General features: G+C 41.3%; 1 protein-coding gene across 7 annotated transcripts in view; it reads left to right on the top strand.

Moving 5' to 3' along the window:
* LOC135323508 (microtubule-associated serine/threonine-protein kinase 4-like) overlaps positions 1 to 13,134 on the top strand; it is a 290,162-nt gene that overhangs the window by 182,071 nt on the left and 94,957 nt on the right. For 2 of the 7 annotated variants that reach the window (XM_064500496.1, XM_064500495.1), the window contains exon 1: positions 2,858 to 3,195. The exons of the other annotated variants lie outside the window; for them this stretch is intronic. In XM_064500496.1, the coding sequence (XP_064356566.1) occupies positions 3,104 to 3,195 (92 nt within the window). In that variant the 5' untranslated portion in view covers positions 2,858 to 3,103. Of the gene's footprint in view, positions 1 to 2,857; positions 3,196 to 13,134 lie in introns of those variants that run through there. 7 annotated transcript variants of the gene reach the window in all.

Raw genomic sequence — 13,134 nt, 5'->3', positions numbered from 1 at the left:
GATTGTGAAATGTATATTGCAATAGTTAGGTCTATGTAGTTGCTGTAAGGACAATCATCTGTCCAGCCTGCTGTGTATAACTTCTTTTGCTATCAGAATTTGTCTAAAGGCAAGCAGCAGTCTACCTTTTCAAGTGGGTCTTTGCCCACAGAATGATAAACTAGTCCTGCTTCATTTTTGAAAATTTTTAGGATAGGTTTTGGGATTGGATGCCTCAGATCATTGTTGTTAAAGTGATTGAGGATTTCTTTGCAAAAGTCTCTGTTGAATTACAGCCTAGCCTTGCAGGAGAAAAGATTGTTAATATTTGGCCTTAATATGAAATGAATTTTGAGCTCCATGTTATATCATCAGCACCACATGCAGTGCATTTGGCAGAATGTGACTGAGCTGTGGAAACTGAACTGCTTTTGTTACTCGGAGAGGGAAGATGGTCCTTCAGCTGCCTCTTGGGAAAGGTGAGGATGGGAGGGAGTTTGCTGGGAGATGGAGACACTGAAGCTTTTTCTTCATGACAGGTGGAAGACTTTGTTGTTACTCTTTACACAGTGCTGTTCACAGCATCAAACATGTACAGTTGCCTAGTCATCACTGTATACAGTTCTTTCTGCAAACATGCAAATTACAAGCAGAAGGTTGTGTATAGAGCAGAGAAGAGGAGGCAGTGGAGTGTGTGGAGGAGGAAATGTTTCTCAGCATTTATGCAGAGCATTGGGAATTCTCTTCCCAAGCAGTAGGAGCTTTAAGAATGAAAGGTTCCCAAGCATGCCTGCCTTCATGTGAACTTTAAAACCTTCGCACTATGTTACTGGCTATCATAGGTGTATATACCGCTCTGTTAACACACAGTAGTATAGAAAGAGCAGGCATATAGACAGGGCGAGGAGGGCACTCCTGCCCAGCCCTTGCAGAGGGGGCGCGAGTGGAGGTTGGCCGAAGTACTGCCTGCTGCAGCTATTTCAGTTGCTCATACAATACAGTTTGAACGAGAAAATCTGACCTGTGAACTAGATGGTGGCTGTTTTCCCTCCTTCACATCAGTGATCTTTGTCTAAAATTAAGATACCTTTAGAGAAGTGTTAGACAATTCTTTTCTGTTTGATCTGGGTCAGACTGAGCTTGGCCGTGGTGGCATGTCAGTAAGTCATGTCTGCTGGTGGTTTGTACTAGTGCCTCTGATTGATAGCTGCCGTATGAACACTGTATTAAATGCCTATCTAAACCCATCTCAAGCATTTTCTTTCTTACTCTATCTTCCTACTGTTTATCTTCCATTTTGTTGTGTGAAGGTTTTTTTTTTTTTCTTCATTGTATTTCTCTGTGTTCTCTGAATAGGATAAAATTTGTACGTGTGACTTACAAAACCAGAACCCAGGATAGTGTTTCTCTGCAACCTAGAAATAAACATGTTTTGGTCTGTTAGAGGACATTTTAGCGCCTTCTTTGCAATGAGCGGTTCTGGAGGCTTTTCAACATGTAGGCTAGCGTTTAGATGCTGTTATGTGCCTCGCTGCTCTCCTCAGAGCTGCCTTGTGCTCCAGCGCATCACGAGAGCGAGCCCTTCTGGCTCATCTTGGTGCTATTCTGTCATCCCAGTGATAGAGAGACTGGTCTGTATTTACATCAGTTTTTTTTCTTCGTTTCCCACGTTTTTAGTACCACTGTTCCAGATGACTCTTTCATGATTTAACCACAGTGTTAGCTAGTTTCTCTCAGAGCAAGCAGTGTGTCCGGCTATCATGGTAGTTAGTGTTTTTTCTAAGCCACAGCTCCTCAGGTGTTAAGATAATGCAGGAATCTTGCTTTTATTAAGATGAGTAAACACTTGGCACAAAACTTGCCAGGTTCTCTCCATAACGGTAAATGTGACCCAAGTCCCTTATACGTGACCCTTAGGCAAACTAAAAGGCCAATAGAAATCTCAAGTATGTTAAAACAAACCTCATTGTTTTTGAAGCCACAGCAAGTGTTTCTCTATACGTGACTGCTGCTGGTTTTGAACACTAGAATTTGGCATTACTGAATGACACTGCAGTATAGTAGTAAATTTTAGAAGCTCCGTATGTATTTGTATACTGCAGAGATGTGGGGGAAAATGCTTGTCTAGATAGAGCTCTAGAGGGAGAAAGGAGTGAAGCCTGAAGGTGATGCTGGAATTAGGGGTGAAAAGACTAAGGACAGGAGCCAGAACACATGGAGCTAAAACAAGAAGAAAAGTGAAGGTGGAAGGATGGAGAAAAATCAGTAAAGCAAAACAGGTATGCTGGCAGGTAGCTCGGGTATGGGAATGGTGAAGAGAGAAGGAAGCTGGAGGAAGAATAGGAGGAAATGACTCAAAGTACCTGACGGTTAGGTTGCCATTTTGAGTGGAAAAGGTCCTCGGGGTCTTTCTGTACCCTTCTTTTGCCAGCCCATGGTTTAGGGTAGCTTTTTCAAAGCGCAGGAACTGGTAATGGAGGCCCGTGTCCCAGCCTGCTGTCGAGACTGGTCTTCTGAGTGTCGGGTAGCCGTGTGGAAAATAGTAATTAAGTACCTGCACCGTCAGTTCTGCGAGGATAGGCGTGAACTCAGCAATCGCATCTGTGTGCGGTACATTACATAGAATGCTTATGGCTTTTATTTTCCATGTCCAGTGCAATGGGTCAGCTGAGTTTAACTAGCGCTCCTGAGTGCGAGGAGCAGGGTGCCCTGGGCCTCCCCAGTTCCTCACTTGTGTGCGCGTTACTGCGGCGTGGCGAGGGCCGTCGCTGCCGGGAGCCGCCGCGCCGGGCGTAGCTCCGCAAGGAGCAGCGGCTGCGGGCGGGAGGGGAGCGGGCGCCCGCCGCCCCCCCGCGCCGCCGCCAATGGTCTCGGCCGGGCGGGGCGGGGCGGGGCGGCGCGGCGCGGCGCGGCGCAGCGCCCAGCGCCGGCGGAGCAGCCGCACGGGAAAGTTGGTGCCGGTGCGAGTTGCTGTTGCCTCCTCTCCTCCCCTTCCCGCCGTGGCGGCTCTTTCTCGCGCACTCTCTCCCTCCCTCTCCCCAGGGAGCGATAAGATAATCGCGGGCTCTTTCCTCCTCCTTTTCCTGTAATGGCATTGAGTTTTTAGGGATTTGAACGCAGAGAAATGGATATGTCTGACCCGAACTTCTGGACGGTGCTTTCCAACTTCACCCTGCCGCACTTGCGGAGCGGGAGCCGCCTGCGCCGCACGCAGAGGTAAGGCCGGCTGCCCGCGGCGGCGCTGCCGCCCGCCCGCCCGCGCCCAGGTGCCTGTGTCCCGTCCAGCCCGGCCGACTTCCTGGTTGCCTGGGCGGGCGGGCAGAGCCCGCGGTCCCCTGGCAGCGGCCGGGACCTCCGCTCCTCGGCTGTCCCTCGCCTTAAACACGGAGCCGTGAGAGCCTGTGCTTGAGGATCCCGTGGAGTTTTTTCTCTTTGGGTGTTTTTACAGCCGAATACTGTGCATTACTTTACTTTTCCTTCATTTATAATGTGTTGTTTTTTTGTCGTCTTTCTTTCTCTTTAAAGACTCTTGCTCTCAAATACTTGACCTTTTATCTGGAGCAGATATACTTTATATGGCAATTCAGGATAGCCTATTTCATTCCGTGTCCTTAAAGAGACCGATCCGTGTAACTTTGTGTTTTTTTAGACAGGCTAGTTGACATTTATTAATACAGGAATGGCCTTTTCATTTTTGTAGCATTTCCATTCTTGACAGAAGGGAAAAAAGGTCTGGAAGTAGCAAATGCTAAGTAAAAGCTAGGGATTGTGCCATTAATGGACGAAAGACAAGCTCTGACACTTTGGTCATTTTTTTGTGCTATGACATCCCTGCCATGCCTCTGTCACAAGTAACAAAAGTTTATAGATATTTGTAACGCTCTTCGCCACTCCTCCATTTACCTTTGAGACGTACGAAGTGCATTGTTAAAATATGATACGCTTCTGTCTGTGAAACTACCATGAACGTTGGTTTATGTGTTATCTTTGGAGAATGATTCTTCAGTGCTGTACTGGACCTGTTGCTCTGGCCCCTACTCATGTGTTGATGTGGATGGTGCATCCCAGAGTGATGAAACTGCCAGAAGAAATGAAGGCAATACAAAAAATGCAGATTCTTCTAGTTCTGCAGAAACTGGCTTTAGTTAACTAAAAGGTACCAGTTGGACCTGCACGTTCTGGGCCAGACCTGCACGTTCTGGGCCGTATCTCATCTGGACTGCCTTCAAAGGCTCAGTCTGTCACAGACCTCACTGTTATATGAGAAAACTAGAAGGATAGCCAGATACAGGCCACAGGATTGCTCTTCTTTCTCGAAGAGTGCTGGATCTAGTGGTAACCACTGATACTTTGCATTGCTTTCCAGGCACTTTAAAAAGTATGAGTAGATTTAAAGGCAGTCTAGTTCCTGTGATCTGAATCTGCTGGCTGTGTTTAATTGAATGACTTGGGTCCACTGACTCCCGAGAATGCGTGGTGTGGTTTTTTTTGAAGTGGTGGTGGTGGTTTTGGTTTCTTAATAGTGGCACTGTCTGTGAACTACTGTCCAACTAATGACAAGCCGTGATTCTTCATGAAGCTTATAAAGAGATATTTGTTGGTCATTCTGGTTGTAGCCATAGTTGGCTTTGGGTCTCCTTGCCAATGCAAGAGCATTATTTTAATGCTTCGGTTATGCATTAACCTCTTTCCTTTGTTTATCTTATCAGTTCCATTACTTTTAACTGTACGACCAGGATTCTCGAGGTCTGTTAGGCCATGTGCTTTCCATGAACCCCTTCCTGATTTTTGGGATCGTGAGAATTGTCAGCTATATTCACTGAGAATTCTGTTTCTCTGTACAGATTTACTTGACATAGGAATTTATTTCTATCTGCTGAGGTACTAAGAAGCAAAGAACTAAAGATGGTCTGTTCTCTTTGGGGTTACAGTGTTCAGCCTAGCTGTTCAGTTATAAAATGGACATAAAACTTCCTTAGTTTATGGTCTTCTCTGCTGACTAAAGTCTTTCATTAAGATCTTTTTACTCCTGTTTTCTAACAGCAGACTTACTAGTTGAATTTCAATTGTGGCAGCTCTCGCTGGCAGTTATACCTGAACAAGAAATATTCCAGCCTGCCTTTCAAGTCATAGAGTGGGTTTTCAGGACTGGCAGGTAGAAAAATTCTCTCCAGTTATGAATTGGAGATGTTTGCTATTCAAATCACTGTCCTTATAAATTACATGGATTGCACCGTGTCCTTTTACGGAGAAGATACCACCTGTTAAGTTCTTTTTCTATTGCTGTAGCTGTGTGGGCCCTAATTTCAGGTCCCTGCCTGAAATGGCATCTAGTCTTCAGTAAAGGAGGAGAGAGAGAATGCGCAGCTCTGTGTATGTGTATACACAGATTTGTTTAGGTAGACATGTAGATTTATACAGGTAAGTGTGTACACACACTCACTTTTTTTCATATGGAAGGGTCACTAAATGTTCTCTGCTGCATTCTAAGCTATATAGTTCTGTTCTCTCTTCTATTTCTTACTGTCTCTGTATCTCTTTTACAAAACCAACAAGCCAATGATTTTTTTCTCCCACCTCTTTATGGTAGTTACACGGAAACAGAGTTTTTACAATTGTCCTTCCTTTGCGTCAGAAATTTTTTTTTTCATAAAGCATGCATAAATGCTTGCCTAATTGCTTCTCAGTCAAAGTATGCTCTTGGTTGATTTGTGTTGAAATTTCGTGTTATTTGTATACAGTCATCGAAGTGGCATTGAAGACACTTTCCTGTTACGGGATTAAAATATTCAGCAATCATCAAGTAATCACTTGATATGTTCCGACAATTCCAAATTATTTCAGAAACATTAAAAACAAAGGAAAAGTGTAACTTTCACTGGAAACTTTTTCAAAAACAGAGTTGTCAAAATTTGTTGTAGTCTTACTAGATTTGGAACAACATGTTCCCTGGAAAATATTGAGCAGGCCTTTTGAACTTTCATGAGTTGGCAGTTTGAGTAGACTTAGTGATTTTTAAGTAATAGCTTAAACTCTTGGTATTGGTCTTTACGTAGATGATATTTTCTTTGTCAGGATGGTATTACTATCATGATCCTGTTGGTGACGTAAGAAGACTGAGCATGTTTATTAACATAAAAGCAGTCACAGAAATGAAATATAATTGTGTTGATATCAGCTGAATCTGCCAGTGTTCCTGCTTCATTTATTTGATTTTTATTACATAGCAGTAAATGTCAGTTAAAATTTACTAAGCAATTGCTTTTTACTGTATTTGTGTCATTGTTTAATGCATGTTTTGTAGTACCATGAGCAGAAGAGCTTCACCTCTGTTCCTTACTTCTACCCACTGCATTCACCTTAACCCCTGCATGCAGAGAGAGAAAGAGAGGGAGATGCAAATATTTATTATCCTAATAGATGTTGGACAAGTTCAGAGAGAAGACAATTATCTTAAAATTGAGGGGAATGAGAGATACACCTCTACAGGCTGTCTGTGCTTACGTAGCACATTGTCAGTGAATGTTTTGTTAAAACTTAATCTGATAGACTAATGATCCCACTGCTTTCTGTGCTAGCTGGGAAAGTGTTAACGTATCTTGGTAACTGTATTTCCTTTCAGTCACTGTAGGAGTTGTGTTGGGGGATAGTCTTACAGTCTCACTGTGAAAATGAATGCTCTGTTTTTATTCTAGTTGGTTTACTTGACCAATCTTTTTGTTAAAGCAATTAATGTATTTTTAGTTCTGCTGACAAGCTCAGTGTTGGCAATGTTGAGTTTCCCCCGATGAGCTATTGTTGTTTCTTTCCTTCAGACGGACAGGTAAGGATTTGTTTGGTCACGTCTGTTTTTTTTCACTTGGTTTTATCCTGATAGATTACTATTTTCAAGCAATTAAGTCAAATAAGTCAAAATCTTAGGATTTGACCTAAGAATCTTACTGTAGAACACTTGGGGAAGGCAAAAATGAAAGCAAGATAAAAGGAAGCTTGTAAAGCGTGCTGGGCCACGCTGCAAGAAGTGCTTTTTGTTTGTTTTAGCACTGTGGTTAATATTGCTGATGCACAGTAGGAGACAGTCCTTGTCCTTCTTCAAATCAATCAAAGGGGCAGTAGTCCTGACTTGTCTTCATTAGCTCTGGTTGTTGGGATATGTCACATGATGTGGGCACATTGCAGAGAGATTCAGCCTTGCCACTCGCATCCATTTGAATGTGGCTTTCATCTGCTACTGGTGTTCTGTAGAGCCATTAAGTTCTTACTATACTAGATGTTGACTGATCCTTCTCAAATGTAATTTTTAAGCATGCTCACTTAATTGCTGCTTCTGCTGCACCTTCAGTCAGAGAACTTGAGACTTCTGGTAGCAATAAGCTGTGTACCTCATCTTACAGTCGTACGTACTGTTTGATGGACTCGCCTCTGGTAATTCTTTATCAAAGCTGGAAGTGATACCCAGATAAGTGGATTCCAGGCTAGGCTCCCAGTGAATGTTATACATTTCAGTATATATGACTTAGAAAGTAGAAAACTTTCATGGATATGATTCAGTTAATTATTGGGCATGAAACCATTTGATATTTTGAGCCAGTGTGTTCGGAATATGAAGTTACTGCTAACTGGTTTAGATTTAACATTTTTAATGAAGCGTATTAAATGTGTCGCACTGCATTAATAATGATGTAAAACTATTTAACAGATTGCACACAGTTTCCCTTTTTTATATTCTTAGAGTACCTTTAGGCTCTGGACATGGATCAGGATGTCCCCATGTTAGATGTTACAAAAAATTGTAGTAGGAGGTAGATTCATTGAAAGGAACAAAGTAAGATGAAGGCACCAGGACAGATATATCTATGCCTTGCTGTATTTCCCACAGTATTAAAAAAACAAAAAACAAACAAAAAAAACAAAACAAAAAAACCCAGTAGGTAGTGTTACCCTTTCTACAGCTGCCTTCAACAGTATGCCACATTAAGTGGCAGCTCTTGGATTTTTTCTTTGGAACCTTTTAGGGGATTTTGCCCCTGAACCTTCCCAAATTCACTGCCTGCAGTAGTTCTAGCATTATACAGCCCCACAAGTGTGTGTATGTGTGTAGTATTAGTACATGAAATTGTACCTAGGAATAATATGCAAGTATTGTGTATACACATATTGTACACTGAATTTCATCTGAGATGAGGGTCTATCAGGTAATATGTGCATAGTTACTTTATTCTTTAATGTGACTTAAGATTTCACCAGTAGAGATGTATAAGGAGGGGGGGATGTATAACTCACACTTAGCATTCTTGGCATTTTTCTGTTCGTTTCTGAAACTACTTTGGCACTAATGATTCAATCTGTTTTTGTAGCAGTTTGCATTCTATATCATATCGGTATTTGGACTTAGTTAATTAACATATCAGTATTATTTAGACCTACTTAGTAGAACCATCCACCTGAATAAAGCTGAGAAATAAAACCACTTCCAGTGCATCCTTAAATCTTGTGGTAGGTCAGTTCTGTGCTTTTATTCAAAATACTAAAACAGTGATGCACTACAATTTGCATAGTAGCAAACTAGAACTCCCCTTGGCACGGTTCCCAGTAAATATAAACATATCTCAGAAGTACTGTAAACCGGAACAATTCCCAGGTTGATCTACCCAATAGAGAGATTTCAGAACTGCAAACTGTGCACTACTAGTATTCCTGCCACTGACAGATAAGTGCAAAAATATTGGGGTCATGCCAGAATAAATAAATCAGCTTTTTCTCCCTTTCTTTGAGTTAGCAATGGTCTTCCCTAAATAATTGTTTAGGAATAAGGAAAACCGTCATGGTCTATTGTTCCCAAAAGATTATTATTGTAAGTAGAATCTGTTATTCCCATGAAATACTGGCGTGCTCAGTTCGGTGATTAGAAAGTTAAAAACTGCTGCAGTTTCCTTATCCCACCCATTCTTTTTTCTGCATATGCAGTAATTATGTAGATGTTCTAGCATGTAATAGTGTGTAATAGCTTGCTTTTGATTTCTGTCGTTTGGATTTAACATATGATTTTAATCCTAGTTTAAAGGGAAGAAAAACTAGTTTAAAGAAAAATTGTTAAAAGGTTACCCACTAGTGGATCTTCTTTTTTCCTCATAAAAATGTTGAAGATGTTGATGATGTCAAGTAAGCCACTGCTTACTGGTAGAGAAGTGGCTATTTATACATGACCTGGGTTTCTGTCTTTTCTAACTAGGCTAGTTTAAAACATTAGATAATCTTTGACTTTCACCCAGATCATGGGGAAATCAAGGATACATATTGTCTTATAAAGTTATTACTTTAGCTTCTGTAAGAATTTACATAAGCAATTTTAAAAATCTATATAAATGATAGGCAGATTAAGGTAGGGCTTATTGTAGATTCAAGTGTGTTTATTCGTCTAATGAAGAAATAGCACTCCTGATGCTGCTTAATTTGTTGAAACAAATGATTATTAATTGCAGATTGTTGTATATCAAAATAATTTATTTTAATCAAAATGTATGTATCCTGACTACTCTCGGTGCTCGATTATAGTATTTTATTGAAGAGTTTTAAGAACATTGTTTTCCCAGAGCATAAGGCAGTAAGTTGGTTGTAAAACAAAATTTGTGTGCATGCATGTGTGCATCAGTCTGAACACTTTTTATTTGTTTGACAAAATTCTTGTTTTTTGTTTTCGTTTTCAGGGGACTTGCACGAATGTGAACTTTTGCAGGGTTGGAGGGGAATTGTGTTCACTGTTACCAATATTTGTGGATATCGATATTATGGATATGTACATTGTTTTATTTTTAATGCATCTGTCTATATATATACACACCTCTATGGACTGTAAGTAAATACAGACGTGTGGGTGCACAGACACTTGTGTATATAAATATTAAAGCAGTAGCTTTAAAATATGCTTGTTGAGAAGTTAAACGTGAGATTAATTTTAAGAGGTCAGTTCAAGAATCAGAAAAATGTATTCTTCTTATCTGTGTTTTTTATTCAAAGGCACATCTAGGCATAAATAGGATAGAAGCTAATCCATCTAGGAAGGGGTTTATGCTGTTCATAGTGTGAGTTCCTGCTCTGGCTTTTGAAAGCTCTCCAGGACAGCCATTTCTGATCTTGCTTCTGGAAAACGTGGCTTGTTTGCTCGGATTGAATAGGATTCCAGACTCTCTTCTACCTCTGCCAGAAGTAGATTTACTGCCTTGAATTTCACTGTCTCATTTGGTCCCAGATTTTTGACTAATGCAAACTAGCACAGCAGTTACATTTTGAAATATCATGAAATCTACCTGCTTTTTCTCTTAAGTAGGTGAAGAAAACACTTCAAATTTTTTTGTTGAGGTAGATGTACAAGTATTAATTTTTGTTGGGAGCTCAACTTGAGAGGACTAAGTAAAAGTCACAAAGTTTGGATGCTGGTACTTGTCCTCTGTGATTGTCCCAAGCAGCGCTCAGCATTTCCATACCTGAGACATTAGGGGAGGATGGCCTTCAGGGGAGGATGGCCTTCGGGTTGTCTTCCTCAGCTGGTTTCCTTAATGCACCTGGGCAGACTGGGCCGGCAGGCGGCCCCCGGCCGCCCGGTAGGAGCTTGGCATGGGCCAGTCTGTGCACAGGATCCCGCTTGGTCCAGGAGAGCTGCCTAGGTGGGACAGGTTGCAGCGTTGGGCCCTGTGGTTTTTTTCCTGTGTGCCTGGGAGAAAGAAGTTTTTACAATAGAAATTTTTTGTATTAAAGCTGTCAGAAATAAGTTTCTGTGAGATGCTCTTGCTCTGTTTTTTGAAATATATTTCAATGTGGCACTTCCAAGCATCAGTTTTAAATCTTAAAGTTGTTATGAGGAAGATGGGTAAAGCGGCTTGAGCTGGCTGAACTTCCTTTGATCAATCTGCATGTAATGAATCAGCTTCTAATTTAAATTCTTCTGGTTCTTGAAGCTTTTAAATTTCTCATTGGGAAACTGGTATTGCCACTGCTTGGATGAGCTGCTGGAATTTCCTGGAAAGGTGTTCCTACGCACAAATGCAGGGGAACTTCAAAAGTGAAAAACAAAAGAGAGGTAGCTGTAAGAACAGTATGTTTTATAAGCAGGTACTTTAGCCCACAGACCTCCCCCGTGCGGGCGACGTGAGCTCCGTAGCAGAGCCAAGAAACCTGTGTGCCCGCTGGCCCCTCTGGCGCACGCGCAGAGCCTCTGCGCCTGAGAGGCGGCATCTTCTCTCAGCCCAGAGCTGGTGGCGTTCGGGCCGCGTGTCCCGGAGGTGGCACTGGAGTGGCCAGGGGAAGGGTCACACGTGCCTCTGGTTAGCTAAAACCACCGGCAGGGGAAGGAGCTGTTTGGAGAGTGGATGGGACAGGAGGGCTGAGAATGTTGCCGGGGGTGCAGGGGATGCAGTGTTGCAGTTCAGTGGGAAGATGCAGAATGATAGAAAACTGAACTTCCATAGTTCTTCTGTTGACAGAATTATTTACAACAGGTAGTGCCATTTAATTTAACAGTAAATAGCTTAGTAATAATGAGCCTAGAAATCTTTGAGACAAATTCTGGCTTCAGATATGTGCACTTCCTGTTTGTGTCAGTTAGTGGTGACTGAATGAAGGCAAATCACAATTTTTTTTTAGTGTATTAGAAAATATTTATGTACTTACAGATTTAACTTAAAACCTAAGTGTAATAATATAATCCTTGGTGAAATAGAAGTTAGATGTTGATAAGAATTCAGTTTTATTTTTCTACCAGCAGATGCCTTGGTGTTCACTGGAATTTGTTGTCAGGACAGTTTTCATAATGTAAATCAGCACAGAGCTTTTATTCCTTTTTGTGGAAGCTGAAATGAGAATGCGTGTATATAACTCATTCATCTTTCAGTGCTGTTCATTGAGAAGTCATAGTTAATTAATGTCCTTCGTGATAATACTGTTAACCTTCTCAGGGCTAACTAATGAAATGTTGATTGTGTGCATTCATTTTACAGATATGCTTTTTCAGTGAGTCTCGGCCTGTCTAGCTTGTTCTTATGCATGGATAAGTCAAGGGAATTTCCATAAGTGCTGTAATAGTAGAAGCAAGGGCAGTCAAACAAGTCTAATACGTTCACCTTGTATATGAACACCCCACGCAGAGGGATGATTATATGAGTTCACTGTTTGATCAAGTCTTACCAGAACACCTTCTTTTTGCTTCCTCCACATGATGGACAAATAAAATGTATAACACATTTTGTAAGTAAGCATGGGGTTGTTTGTTTGTTTGTTTGTTTTTTTCTTCTTACCTGAGGCTTGGTGATGTGCCTTCCTCCCTGATCCTTCTGCTATGTTTTGATGATTGAGCGGTTCTGTCTGGAGGCATCTGCTCTCCATCTGTGACCTGCGCGTGACGAGAGAACATGAGTTCTGTTGGGGAACAGGCTTCTCTCTAGGTTTTTTCCTTCCTTTTGCACTGTGTATTGCGTTCTATTCTGTCTTTCCAAACGTCAGAACATTACTGTCTTTTGTAAGTTTTTGAAGATTGAATTCTCTTGGTCGAAGAAAATTTCAAAACCAAAATGAAGCTTCTCCTCCTCCCCCCCCTTTTTCCCCCCTCAAGTTTCTTTTTTTTTTCCCCCACCCCCTTGTGTGTCCTCCTCAAGTCTTAGAACAACAAATTTCTTATTTTTGTGCTGTAAAGGAAGTACTTTAGAGGAAATACAAAACATACTAGGGTATATGAATACACTAGGTTATTTTATTAAATATGCAAATTGTGTAGGTCAGACCTAAGCATTCAGCATTGTCTGTAAATTAATACCTTTTAACAATCATGTGTTTCCTTCTTCTGATTCATAAATTATATGGCAAGAAGGAACCAGTAAGATCACCTACTCTGACATTGCACAGGAAACATGACATAGAATGATGTAGTGTTAGATTGGGCAATTTTGCTCTCCTAGTCAAGGTAATGCATTTATTTAATCATTTACAGGTTTGAGAAAAGCTTACAGATTTGCCACATTTGTTATTGATCTGTGTTGTGCTGCTGCTAGTTAATTGCTTGTGCTATGTATCTGCCACTATCCTTAGTAATAGCCTCAGAGGACATTGGGCCAGTCTTTATATAAACGTAAAAAAAAAATTCCTGTAAGTCCTTTGGATCTGTGA

Source organism: Dromaius novaehollandiae, chromosome W, assembly GCF_036370855.1.
Source record: "Dromaius novaehollandiae isolate bDroNov1 chromosome W, bDroNov1.hap1, whole genome shotgun sequence".
Classification (NCBI taxonomy): Eukaryota; Metazoa; Chordata; class Aves; order Casuariiformes; family Dromaiidae; genus Dromaius; species Dromaius novaehollandiae.
This window is presented reverse-complemented; position numbering and strand designations above follow the sequence as displayed.